At 40.8% G+C, this 12974-nt stretch overlaps 1 protein-coding gene across 3 annotated transcripts in view; it reads right to left on the bottom strand.

Moving 5' to 3' along the window:
• cacna2d2a (calcium channel, voltage-dependent, alpha 2/delta subunit 2a) overlaps positions 1-12974 on the bottom strand; it is a 143630-nt gene that overhangs the window by 4482 nt on the left and 126174 nt on the right. For 2 of the 3 annotated variants that reach the window (XM_051414526.1, XM_051414524.1), the window contains 22 exons: positions 12360-12434; positions 12193-12267; positions 11980-12051; positions 11747-11818; positions 11503-11564; positions 9250-9326; positions 8042-8056; positions 6017-6077; positions 5220-5317; positions 4270-4360; positions 4105-4167; positions 3828-3931; positions 3610-3708; positions 3296-3387; positions 3151-3198; positions 2963-3034; positions 2721-2873; positions 2522-2574; positions 2350-2405; positions 1434-1557; positions 996-1105; positions 640-722 (listed from right to left, as the gene is read on the bottom strand). In XM_051414526.1, coding sequence (XP_051270486.1) covers positions 640-722; positions 996-1105; positions 1434-1557; positions 2350-2405; positions 2522-2574; positions 2721-2873; positions 2963-3034; positions 3151-3198; positions 3296-3387; positions 3610-3708; positions 3828-3931; positions 4105-4167; positions 4270-4360; positions 5220-5317; positions 6017-6077; positions 8042-8056; positions 9250-9326; positions 11503-11564; positions 11747-11818; positions 11980-12051; positions 12193-12267; positions 12360-12434 — 1755 coding nt within the window. The remainder of the gene's footprint in view (positions 1-639; positions 723-995; positions 1106-1433; positions 1558-2349; positions 2406-2521; positions 2575-2720; positions 2874-2962; positions 3035-3150; positions 3199-3295; positions 3388-3609; positions 3709-3827; positions 3932-4104; positions 4168-4269; positions 4361-5219; positions 5318-6016; positions 6078-8041; positions 8057-9249; positions 9327-11502; positions 11565-11746; positions 11819-11979; positions 12052-12192; positions 12268-12359; positions 12435-12974) is intronic. The other variant, XM_051414525.1, reaches the window with a different exon arrangement.

The following is a 12974-nucleotide window of genomic DNA, read 5'->3' on the forward strand; positions in this document are numbered from 1 at the left end:
GCAGATAGTAATTGTGTAAATGCCATTCGGACAGTAAAATAAGATGGCAGACAGTAAATGCAGTGCACTATATAGTAAATAGGGAGTAATTTAGGACACAGCCTTTATCTCGGCTGGAACCAGTGACTTTACCAGAGAGTCTCTGCTGGTTGCCTGGCAACCTCACTGTGATGACAAGACTCCATCGAACCCTTGACATTTCCTAAAATATCTAACACTTCTCTTACAGATAAAGAATACAGTTGACACAATGCTGAAATCCTTTACCATTAAATGAATAATGATAGTTTCCAATATTATTTTTACAGTATAAGACAATATAGATAATATTCCAATATGAACTGTGTTTCACTGTTTTGTTTGACATGAAATCAAACTCTTTGCACGTTTAAATCAAACTAAAGTTTTAGTTTTACTTAAAGCTTACTCATGATTGGATCTGAACTTTTGCTTTAACGATTCTTATTCACAATTCATACCTCACCAGTTTGTGAATTTTATCAGAATCTATTCGATGAACATTATAGTTACCAGCTCACAGTGAGTGAATGCTAAACTGCCTGTTTGTTTTTATTTTAATTTTTAAAAAATAAAATAATTTTTAACTCTGCTTATCGATAATGTGTCTGAAACTCTTACAGAGATGTTATTGTCAAAGCAGGTGGAGGGTCCTTTTCGATAGCGTGCCACAGTCATTTCTTCACATGGATTCTCCTCCTTGACTGAAAATTGACTCAATTAAGGAAAATTAAATTAAATTTCTGCTTTTGTTCAGTGTTTCATCATCCGCCCACACACACACACACCGATTCCTCACGCAGTCCTACAGAAGTAAAAAAACTGGTCATAATTCACGCCATCGCGATAAAAATAACCTTGAAATGAATGTGAAACATCTGTGTTTCCGCAGGTACGTTTGATAAGGAGATAGAATCAATCGATTAGAGAGTGTGTTTTCTTCGCTGCCAGCTGGTGTACAATGAGAAAAAGGATACACTCCTCCTCCTCCTGGGAAAACTTCTCTATCTCGCAGGTGTTGCATGGCATCTTCTCTGCCACCACAAACAGCAAGTTGGTGTTGTTTATCCTCTTGGCATGAATCAGCCTGCAGAGAGAGACAAGTCTGTCAGCAACCCCCCCCTCCTCTGCTCGCTTATATCACAGGCTCATTTGCTAATGGATCAGCAAGATTCATGAGAGAGTCTTATAAGGCTCATTTAGCCAATGATGTGACCGTTTCATTAAAGCTGATACGCTTTAATCATCAGCAGAGTTTATTAGCTCCAACAGAAAGATGAATCCGTCATGCTAACTGTGCCCCTGTCACAGTATGACTCTTTGTGGTGTGTGTGTGTGTGTGTGTGTGTGTGTGTGTGTGTGTGTGTGTGTGTGTGTGTTTACGTGTTTGCGTGTATTTTATCTTGTGTACAGACCTGGAGCAGTTGCCACAGTCTTGCAGTATGTTGTAGGAGCTGCTGAGATTACTTAAGTAGTACTGGGTCTGGATCATTACACAACTCCGCTCTTTGGGGTCGAATCCTTCTGCATCCACCTCATCTGCAGCGTCACCAGAGCACAAACACATAAGAGTTACACTTATTTACTTTAAGATCTGATTCTAAAAATGGGATTAAACACGATGTGACTCTTCGCTACAGTTTGAGCACTGGAAGGACAACAGACACATTTCATGAGACAACTGCACTTTCATTTATTTAACCACTTTAAGGGTCTTGGCTCGTAGCAACATTTTGGTTTTAAGTGCTCAGAAATAGTTCACACACTTAATCCTCCTCATTCTGAGAGTGAGATGAAAAGATTTATACTCTATACTGAGCTTTACAGGTGTTTGTAGGTATGTTCTGACTTTTTGGAGCCAGGCTAACTGTGCTAGCATGTGCATAGCCTAGCTTAGCACAGTCCCCCATCGTCCAATCCTTGCTCTAACTTCATAGATAGACAGATCAGAGAGGTATTGAGCTTTCAAAATGAAATAGGTTTATTTCCCGGTTCCATTAAGCAAGGTGTCTTAAAAAGTCTAAAATCCAACAATCTGAATTTTAGGCTTAAATATGATTTTGACAGGTCTTAAAAATTGTTTGGATTCATGGACTTAATATAACTTTTATAAAGTTGGATATTTCAGTCTTGCTTTTAAATGTGTTTTTGATAAAAAACATAAACCGACATTTCCAATGACGACGTAAAAAAGGTCTGAAATTGCATTCACAATGGTCTTAAAAAGTGAACCTGTTGAAACCTGCAGAAACCCCGTTTAAACTTACATGCAGACGTGTAAAACACAAACATTTAACATTTAATGGTGGAATGAATCATGTTTGCACCAACCTGTGGCGAACCAACTATGGTAAGCCAGTCCATATATAAACTGTTGGAACAAGGACCTGTGAAGACAGGAGGTGAGAATAAAATATGTAATAAAATAAGTTAGAGAAATGTAAATTGCAGTGAATGGTGCAGCATGTGTGTTTTTTCTTCATTTGAGCTTGAGGACTCTCACCATGCAGCTGCTGACGTCCACCAAGCCAGGTTTACAAAATCTGCAATTGTTGGCTGCAGCAGACCCAGACGAAAAGAGTGAGAACAATATATACGTCATATCACCTGAATCACATCCGTCAGTCTCTCTGTATGCCATTAATTCAGCGCATTATCAATGTGGTCTACCATTCAAATGTATTGCATCTTTATGTTCTTACCACAAACACTCCTCTGGGTGCAGCTCCGGCTTCACTGTTGGGCACTCGTTCACACACAGACTGGTAGTCGAATGACTGCTTGCGGTTGTAGAAGGAGTTGTTGTAGAGAGCGTGCATCAAGTAAGGATCGACATCACTGAAGAACATTCCCACCTACAGAGAAAAAGACGCACCGGTCAAGCTGAGTGTAAAGATAAGCGAGGAACTGCGGTCAGAGTGAAAAATGTAATTATTAACTTCACCTTGTTCCAGTCCTCCTTCTGATTAGACATGATTAGGAACGCACCGTCGTCTATTAAATAACACAGGAGATCCTGCACACACAGGCAAACGTGGGCTGTTAATTAGATGCACAAAATGTACAGCAATACGATACAGTAGATAAGGCTTAATACAGGAACCTCTTAAAAATAATTGCAGGAATATTTACATCACTGTTGGCTTCGCAGTCCATTTCACAGCCCCTGTTTGGTCCACACTGTCACATAGAACAAAGTTAGCATCTTAGAAACTTGAAGACTAGACTAGAAGACTGAGGCTTAGATATAATATACTTTTCATGTGTATCATATTACCGTATTTGAGCCTTGACGGCCATCTGTGTGGTTGCTGGCAAGAATCTTGAACTTATCTGTCCAGGCTTCAAGGTCTAGTTTCACTCCAACCACTGAGAGAAAGAGAGAAGTTAGGGAGAGTTTCACAAAGAAAATAAATAAAATAAAAGCCAGATGCACACAAAAGGCCAAATGAATAGATGCAGAGCACGGACATGTCCAGACACAGTGACAATAAATACAAAGACATGTAATTATCTGTGCCTGGCTCTGAAACATTTTGTTTAATCTATCATCATAAGGATTTTGTGTCTTCTTTCAGAGCTTGAGCCCACCTGCAGGTTTGATGGTCTTCCCCCCCACTGTGATCTCCACAGCCGTGCTGACCAGGATCCCTATGGTGTCGTTCTCTGGGTTCAGCAGCTCGTCCCTGGCTTAAAGAGGGAAACAAATAAGACAAACAAGCCAGGAGGGGGGGTTAGAAACAAAGAGCCACAACACATTACGAGGCTCAGCGTGAGATATACAACCTAAGACTGAAAGCATCATTCACCTGTTCGATAAGGCGCTCGGAAGATGTAGCCCTTGTTGTCGAGACTGCGGCGGTAATAGCTGGCATTAAACGGCTCAGGGTCTTCCTCCCAGGTTTCTGAAGCCCTGAGATTTAAGAGCACAGACACTGAAGCTGTAAATCTCTGATGCACAAGCCTGCTGCTACACTATCTGTTCATGAAACATTTACTTTAAAAAGAGAATAAAGTGAGAAACATAACAGAACTACAGAGCAGCTGCAGTCCAGGCACACAGCCTTTGATGACGAGTGCACTTACTTGTTCGGAAACACTCTTGTGACGCCTCCGTCTGTTGCGGCAAACACGGCCAGAAAGCCATATCTAAATGTCAGGATGGGGAAAAGAGACAGAAATCACAACTATATCTGATACAGAGTCAAATCCAAAGATGCAGTTCCTTCAGTATCGGCTAATCGTACTCACGTATTCAAGTCTTTATTCTTCCACACTTTCTCGACCAGCTGCCTGATGATGCCAGTGTCCAGAATCAGGTTATGGAGGAGCAAATTGTCGCCTAAACAAGATTAAATAAAGAATAACTACAGGAGATGTAGATTTCTCTGCCCTCAACACATTGCATCTTCCAGAAAAAGCTAATTAAAGAAATAAAAATATAATTTTATATCAGATTTTAGAGCACATTAACCAGTTTCACCAATTGCTCTACTAAATATGTGCAATCTTGGCGTTGGTACAGATGGTGAAATACCCCCATTTTTGCTGGTGATGGACCCTGATTATTATCATTTTGCTCTCCAGCTCTGATAATACTCATAATCAGTCATGTTTGTGGATGTATCTTTGCACTATTTTTCTTAAGGATTTAAATTTTTAAAGGATAAGGCTGGTATTACTCTTTATTTTTCTTATTATCAACAAATCCCATGAAAAAAACCCAACATGCATTAGTCTCGTAACACTTTCTGACTTCTTTGGTCTGTGGCACTGAAGACCTTTCGTTCCTGCTGAAGATGTAAATATTTAAAAATGGATCACAAATAAACAGTTTCATTTGTTTTTAAAGGCTAAGTGATTTCGTATAACAGTGAGGTTTTTTTCTCAGCTGCAGATTAATACACATTTGGTGAGTATTTACAGCAGGGTGGTGTATGTGGGATTGACTCAAAGTAAACTACAGTAAACGTGTCACCCAGTGCAACAGAGCTCTATGGCACAGAGAAATAAGCTATCAGGCTTTGGCTATACGGACGACACTAGTAGGATAAATTCATTGTTGGTTTTTCATGTTTTTTTGTGGGATTTGTTGACAATAAGAAACATATCTAATATTAACCAGCCTCAACCAATAAGTCATTCTTGAATTAGCTCATTTAAACCAAATGAAATTCTAATTGAGAGGAAATTAAACTCACATTGTTTGGAGTCCGGTGTCACCTTCTCCATGAGGGCAATGAAGTTGAGCAGGAACTCGGTGTTGTTGTTGGACAGTTCCAGATCATTGCAGTACTCCCTGAGGAACAAGACAAGACATTTAAACTCAGACAAAGAAGGTAAAAACAAACATGTTCATGCAACATTAACCCTCTGCCTTATTTGTCCTTTACAGACGGACACACAACACAAAGTGGGGATGCATGAATATACATGTCACTCAGCGGTATCGTGTGCAGCATGCGGTGTCTTAAAGCTTAAATTCCAATATGCTGAGATGGCTGTCGATCAAAACAAAACGTGGACAGGCATCACAGTGAAAGAGTGATTTTATCAGTGTGTTTCAGAATTCAGGCTGCAGCTGGAGGCATGAAGTCTTGATAACAAAACAGCACATGCAAAGAGGATTTCAGTTTTCACACATACTGCTGCTCTTCTCCTAGTTACACATTTAACATTTACAACGTATTACATTGTACAACCAAACCAATAATCCCCCAAATGTATTTGTGTAGCACAAATATGAAACAGCATGCAAAGAAGATTTGATGTGTACATTAAAAAAAATAAAAAAATAAAAAATATCATATACGGTTATGATGAATTTCATGTTTTCCTCAAATCTGTCACTATAAATGAACACACCACTCATAATGAGAAATTAATGAATGAAACCAACCACTTCCACACAGTGCAACTCAACAACACAAAAGAAACAAGACAACTCCAAACACTGATGACCATCAACGACAGCAAGCATTCACACACACAGGGCTACCTGGGAGCAATGAATACATGTCCTTCAGACTCAAAACTGTTTGGCAGCAGTGATTCAAAATCTGCAACAGAAAGGGGAAGATTATCCGGGAAGAGCAGTGGGCAGAGCAGTGGGGAGTTGTGGGTAAACAGCAGCTGTTCTTCAGAGATGTAGGGACGCAGGAGGGAGTTTACCATAGCAACACTGAGGTATCATGGGAACACTAGCGTTAGCCAATATGGTGCCTAAAATAGAACCTGACTCTCAATGGACGACAGCTTAAGTTTCACAAGCACTCACACCTTCTTTTCTTTTCTCTTTTTGTTCATCACTTTGCCAACAAACGTTATCCGATTCATTTGGTTTCAAGCTATCATATTTTGGAAGTCTGAGAACTGACTTGCGAGACGTGATGTGTCAGGAAGCAAGTTCTCAGACAGATTCAACACAATGAGTGCTTTAAGATCAGGCAGGCATCAACATGGCCAACTATTGCAGGGGGAGGTGGGTGAAGGTCCTGATGGAAGTGGTCAACCCTCAGACTGGCAGGGGAGAGGGCTCAGAGAGACACATAATCAGAGGAAATGCATTGCATTGTGAAGGGCATGTCGAAGGGCAACTTCATCTATCACAGACAGAACAACACAAAATATCAACCATCATTAAAGCCTCAACAGGTGAGTCTGCGACGAATCCAACATGTTATCTTCTCATTATTTCACGACCTGTAACTGTGTACAGCGGAGGAATGAAAGGTTTCATTTTTAGAGCTAAAATAGAGTGCCCAGGTAGTTTTCCGCCCACAATGCCGTGCACATCCGGGGTCGGGTTTACTGAGGAAGTGTTGTGCCGTGCCCCTGGCAGTCTGAGGGGTGAGGAGGGAGGGAGACAAGCTGATGGAGACAGGGAGTACAGAGGGACGACACAGGAGTCAGGCGCTGCGCCGAGCGGCACCCTGACACCTGACAACATGGGAGGACCTGGGTGGGCAGGATACAGCTCAGCCCTGAAGGGTCAGTCTGCAGGCTGCAACGTTTCCAGCTATAGACGAGATACTGGGGAAGCTAACAAATGCTAAATACATGTTTTTTTTAATATGGAGATCAATGAAGTTTAGCTACGTTAAAATATTATGACCACAAGAGATCCCTATTTACTCTACTGTAAATAAAGTGCAGTACTTACATGATATGAATATGTTATCAAAGCTTCAGATTAGTGTTTTTACCTTCCTACATTATGAAAATTACAATACAATTACAATAAACAATTAAACAATTAGAAATATTTTACTGAACAAAGAGCTCAATGTGCACTAAACTGATCTAGCTAATGCACTAATAAGAGGGAGTTTTTAAAATTAAATTAAATGTCTGTCGATACTTGAGCCCTAGTGTGAGAATTAGTTAAGACATTTATTAACTAATGACACTGTAAGAAAAAGACAGAAAGAGAGAGAGAGAGATAGAGACAAGAGGGTGAAAGAGAAATGGAGAAGGAAGATGAGGAAAAGAGAGAAATATGGTCAAAGAAAATGAGAAGGAAATGAGACAAAGAGAGAAAGAGAAAGGAGGCAGACACAACCCATTTTGAGCTATCCACAGAAGGAAAAGGATTAGGAGGGAGGACAAAACACAAGTTTTTAACATAGAACATGAGTATCTGTCTTCCTTGGGTGCAGTAGGCGTTTTTTTTGTGTGTTTTGTTTTTGCTTCTGGAGCAGTGGATACGTGAGAAGGAGGGTGAGGTTGGGGGACCGAAGGAGCCATCGTGAGAGAGATGTGGGATCTGAGCTGCAGCAAGAGGGTGAAGAGGAGAAGGAGGGATAAAAGGAGGAAGAGGAGAAGGAAAAAGAGTAAAAAGGGGAGGAAGTCCTGAAGGCAAGACGGGCAGGAACAGAGGCAAGCAGGCTGGGACAGGTGAGGGAAGGAGGAGGGAAGGGGGGAGCAGCAGGAAGAGGTTCAGGACGAGAGGTGTGGGAAGGAGGCAGCGGTAGGGAGTAGGAAATAAAGGTAGGGAACGTGGACCAATATGGAGTATACTTGCCCTTGGTGTATGACACTGTGTGGATCCATCAGAGAAGGAGTGAGCAAGAAAAGAAACAGGGGATCGGGTGGGAAGGGGGGGATCACAGACAATATTTTATTCAATTACTGTTTGAATAAAAATATTGTTTTCTTGAAAGAAAGAAACCAATTTAAGTCAAACAAGACAAGAGAGAAAAAGAAATGAAGAGCAAACATCTTATTTGCAAGAGCAAACGAGGGAACGGAAAACCAAAGAAAGGAAAGGAAAAAACTGGGAAAACCAGGAAAGGAAAACAGTAAAGACAAAACCAGTAACTGTGAGAGATAAACCATGGTTGAACGGAAAGGAAAAAAAATCAAATGAAACAGGAAAAGAGGGGAGTAACAGGGTCTGGACAAGAAAGAATGAGAGAGACAACATGTGTCCCCATTCAGACCCACAAAAACCCAAACTCCCACATTTGGCAAGCCCTTATCCTGGGCCGTGTGGGAGTTTATCTACTGAATGATTCCAAAGCTGAGAAACATCTCACACAATCCAACAAAAAAAACAAAAAACTGAAAAACAACTGAAAAACAAAATCACACACATAACAGAAGGAAAATTCCCAAAATCATAAAACTCATCATAAGGAGTGAAAAGCATGCGTGTTTTCACAGTTTTTCAGAACATCAAATACTTTGAACACAGATGCTTCAGAATCATTACTTGGTGGAGAAGAGGCGAGAGCATTTGGCAAAAAAAATAATAGCACAAAGGTCACCATTATTTTCACCTGAGTAACACAGTAAAACCACAGCTTTCACCTTTCTGTCAGTTCAGTTATTTTTTTCTTCAGCCAGTGTGAAGAAAAAACATCACCATTTTACAGCACAGCATGAAGACAGGAGGGAACAGGGGGCAGTAGAGGAGTCGGGGGACTCAGGTATGATCCTGCCTATCAGAGAGCGTAGAGAGGGGGAGGGGGAGAAGGGGGGGAGAGGGGTAGGGGGGGCGGGGCGGGCGACTCCGCTTGGACACTCCCTATTGATGATGTTGAAGACCCAGGACAAAGGACTGAATAACAGAATAAGGTCATATTTGGGAGAGAGAGAGAGAGAGAGAGAGAGAGAGAGAGAGAGAGAGAGAGAGAGAGAGAGAGAGAGGAGGAGGGAAGAGTGGGAAGAGAGAAAGAGAAGGAGAGAGACAGAGAGAGCGAAGGATGCTGGGTATTCCCAGGTACTTACACTGCACCTGAAGGATCTGGTCGCTCAGGTTGGCCTTGATGTGGTTCTCACTATATGTGGGAAGTACCAACCCTAGACTGAGGTAACGAGGCAGACGCAGAAAGTCAGGAACATGTAATGAATGCATATTAAAACTCTCCAACATACAAACACACACAGCTGCTCACTTACAGTCGGCACAACTAGTTCAAAATGGGCCATCAAATGGTGTCATTACTTCTCTAATGTGAGACGTCTTTCTGACACCAGATGTTGAAGCTGGTGCGGGAACAATGTTAAAGGGACTCTTTAGAGCTTTTGAAGCACATTACTGCCAATGGTTTCATATACCTCCACTGATTGTCAGGTGGCAGTAATGTGCAGAGAAACGCAGAGAGGCTGTGAAGAGGAAGACTTCTAGCACGTAAACACAGATATTAACAATGTAGGTTTAAATCTAATGATTTAAACCTACATTGAACAAAGATATTAACTATATTCGTTAGACCTTAAAGGAACAATCAAAAGAACAATGAATGTAATGATAACTTAACACATTGTACCTTTAAGAAATGTATAAACTGATGGGCTATTAGTTCTGGAGAGAAAGGCAGTTTCATTTAATAGGACAGGCAGAGAGGCAGGACCATTAAAAATCTGTGATCACATTCTGGGTTATTCTTTTTAGTTCAGTAGTTCAGCTCACTAGTGAAATCACAAAGTCAGTACTAAAGAAGCTGTTTTTCAAGTCCCCAATTCACAGTCCCACATGGGCTCAAATTAAAACGTCAGAATACACCTCTCTGGCAGGTCCCTGATGCCACCCTGCAGTGCGGAGGTCAGCCCCTGACTGTTCCCAAGCAAAGCAGCTGTATTTGTAGCGAGCGCCACCCTGTACTACATCCAACATGTTTGGTATTTGCAATGTTTTTTAAACACACCATATTTTAAATTGATACAATGATATGTGAACATACATGATAGCCGACAGTTGCCTATTCACACATCCAGCAGATATGGACTAACAGCAGCACTGTTTCTGCCCACACAAACCCAGCAAAGTCCAATACTTTTATTCCCAGCTCGCCGATAACTCTGTCTGCACACAATGGGTTTAACAGAACTTCTTTCTGAAAACAGCCGTCCGTGTCTAGAAACGACGCTGACGAGAAAATTAACTAAAAAAGCAACTTTGAGAAAAGCAACACAATGAGCTGAAAGATGCGATAAACTTCTCTAGAGCTGAGAGGAACTGCAGCGGTGAGTTTGTCAGTAGAAAGGCGCCTTTTAAAATACATTTAGCTATTTGATAAATCGTTAATATATAAAAATATTTATCTAAGCAGTCTTTTAGTTTTTAGTTTCTGTTTCAAACAGATGTTCCAAATTAAAGAAAAAAAAAACAGAAATACATGTCGCATCTCTTAATCTGTGGTTCCACACAAAGCTAAAATATAACTCAGTAAGAGGATTAATAGGAAGACATACAAAATCAAGTTGTGACAGTATCGGATTCTGACTGAGCCACAGCTACAGTCGACTATCTATAATATAAAGCTAATTTAGATTTAAAGAAACATTCAAACAAAGTCTCATGTGCTGCCCTAAATTCTAAATGTAGGATGAATGGCAGAGTAGAGCTTTGAATATCTGGTTAGAGTTAGATTTACAGGCCACAACAGTAACACATGAGGATTGTTAAATACACTGGAATTTCCCTTTAGACTTGAATATTAATAGAATTGTGCAGAGAAAGCCTCATATGGACTGAGCCCAGACCAGGCACGCTGCCAGCAGATGTAATAAAAAAAAACACACATCAGGCATTTGTATTGAATATCATAAACTGTAATTTGTAAAGTGTTGCCGGGAGGAAATGTCATTATGATGCAACCTCCAATGTTCAACCAAGTTTGGAGATGAATAAACTAGGCAATTAATTTGTGCTTAGAGTACTGTTAAAGATTTTTATGAGAGAAAGAAAAGAGTTCTTTAATTTGGATGATTCAGATGAATTATTGAATGCAAATACAGAAGGCAAATGAGAAGTTGCCTTTATTCTGTGATAGGTTTAGTCTACTCCAAATGTGTGATAATGGTAGCTAAAGTTAACAAACACAGCTGGTTGATGAGTTACAGCTCTACAACTGTAAAATCTGAGACTCAAAGTGGACAAATAAAAAACAAATCATAAGTTGGACTTCACTTACAGGTTCAAGTTGTGCAATCTTTTGGTTTGAGGTCAGGTGATCTATGTTTGGATTTTAAACTTACCTGTAATCTGTTCCGTCAACAGGCGTCCATGTGTACGTCCGCATGGCCTCGTCGATGTACCTCTGTTGTCAACCACAAAAAGACTGATAAGTAACACAGTGACGCATCCTCAGCACACGTCTCTTCCCGTAATTGGAGGGAAACAGCAGATCCTAAACATACTGAGTGATTCAAATTCATCACAACACCATTCAGGAAGGTGCTACTTTGGATCATGATTGAGTCTCATATATTGATGACTTGCCTCATCAACTGACTTAATGAGCGTCTTGATTTTCTTTTGCCCTGATTTGCCATCAATCATCTGTCGACGGATCTGAAAAGCGAGTAAGAGAGTGAGGGAGTGATGCTGCAGTGTGAGAAGGCATACGGATACATTAGAAAGCGAAAAAATAAAACAATTAAATGAAAGCTTTATTAAATACAGGAGCTGATAGTAATGATGATGCTTTTAAAGAGGTAGTTTTTTTTTTTTACCTCCTCCTTGTTGCTGTCTTCCAGCTCTGCATCCAGGAAGTCCAGAGTGACGGGCTCCCTGAAGTTAATGATCTGAACAAAGGGAGAAAGCAGGGGAAGATGGAGGGGGAGGGTTAATGTCAGTCAGCAGGAGCAACATCCAAATTTAGCTTCAGAATCCGAAAGCATGTAAACTCCTTAGATGCAGGGCGCCCTGCTCATAGTTGGACCTACTTTGGGTCGCAGGTTGGGATGTAGCAGCACATAGCCATTTGGGTCGATGGCAAAGGTGTAGCCATTGGCTCCGAGCTGCACAGGAAAAAGAGTGAATGCATATGTGATTGAATAATCATCGATATGAAAGTGACATGAGAGAGACATTGAGTGTACAACGTGCTCACTCTGTATGTAGGTGTCTTCCTTTTGATTTCGTTGATTGCAATGTCCACTCCCATGACTCCGAGGATGAGCTGGTTCTGTTGGAAAAACATATAAAGTAATTATAACATTTTATATACAAACCCACCGGTATCGGAGAATCACAGAGAGCTGGTAGCTGTGCTGTGAGATTGTGAGAGATCTCCTAAAAACATCTTTGTGTGCAATCTGATTAGTCCATATTTTTAGAGTCTATCTTAAACTGAGTCAGTTTGCGGCAGCATCACTGCTTTAAGTCTGTGTGATAAGCTCAAATAGTAAATACTTTGGTCATGGATACTGGTGGATGCGTGCTCTATGGATGATAACAGATACTACAGATGGGAGGTTGTGATGTCTGTTGTCACCTCTGGGGGGAGATGTTGCCTAGAAGAGCAGCAGCTGGTTGGACGCCATTATAAAATGACTGATGGTGGTCAACAACAGCAAAGAGACGCAAAATAAAACCTGAAACCTTCCTGCTGCTCCAGCTCCTGTTTCTGTTTAAATAGCCTTAGCTACATATGTAGCTTTAACCACACGACAATAACAATATTGTATAATAATAAAGGCTAAGACTCATTAACACAAAGGATGAG

Source organism: Dicentrarchus labrax, unplaced genomic scaffold (genome assembly GCF_905237075.1).
Source record: "Dicentrarchus labrax unplaced genomic scaffold, dlabrax2021, whole genome shotgun sequence".
Classification (NCBI taxonomy): Eukaryota; Metazoa; Chordata; class Actinopteri; family Moronidae; genus Dicentrarchus; species Dicentrarchus labrax.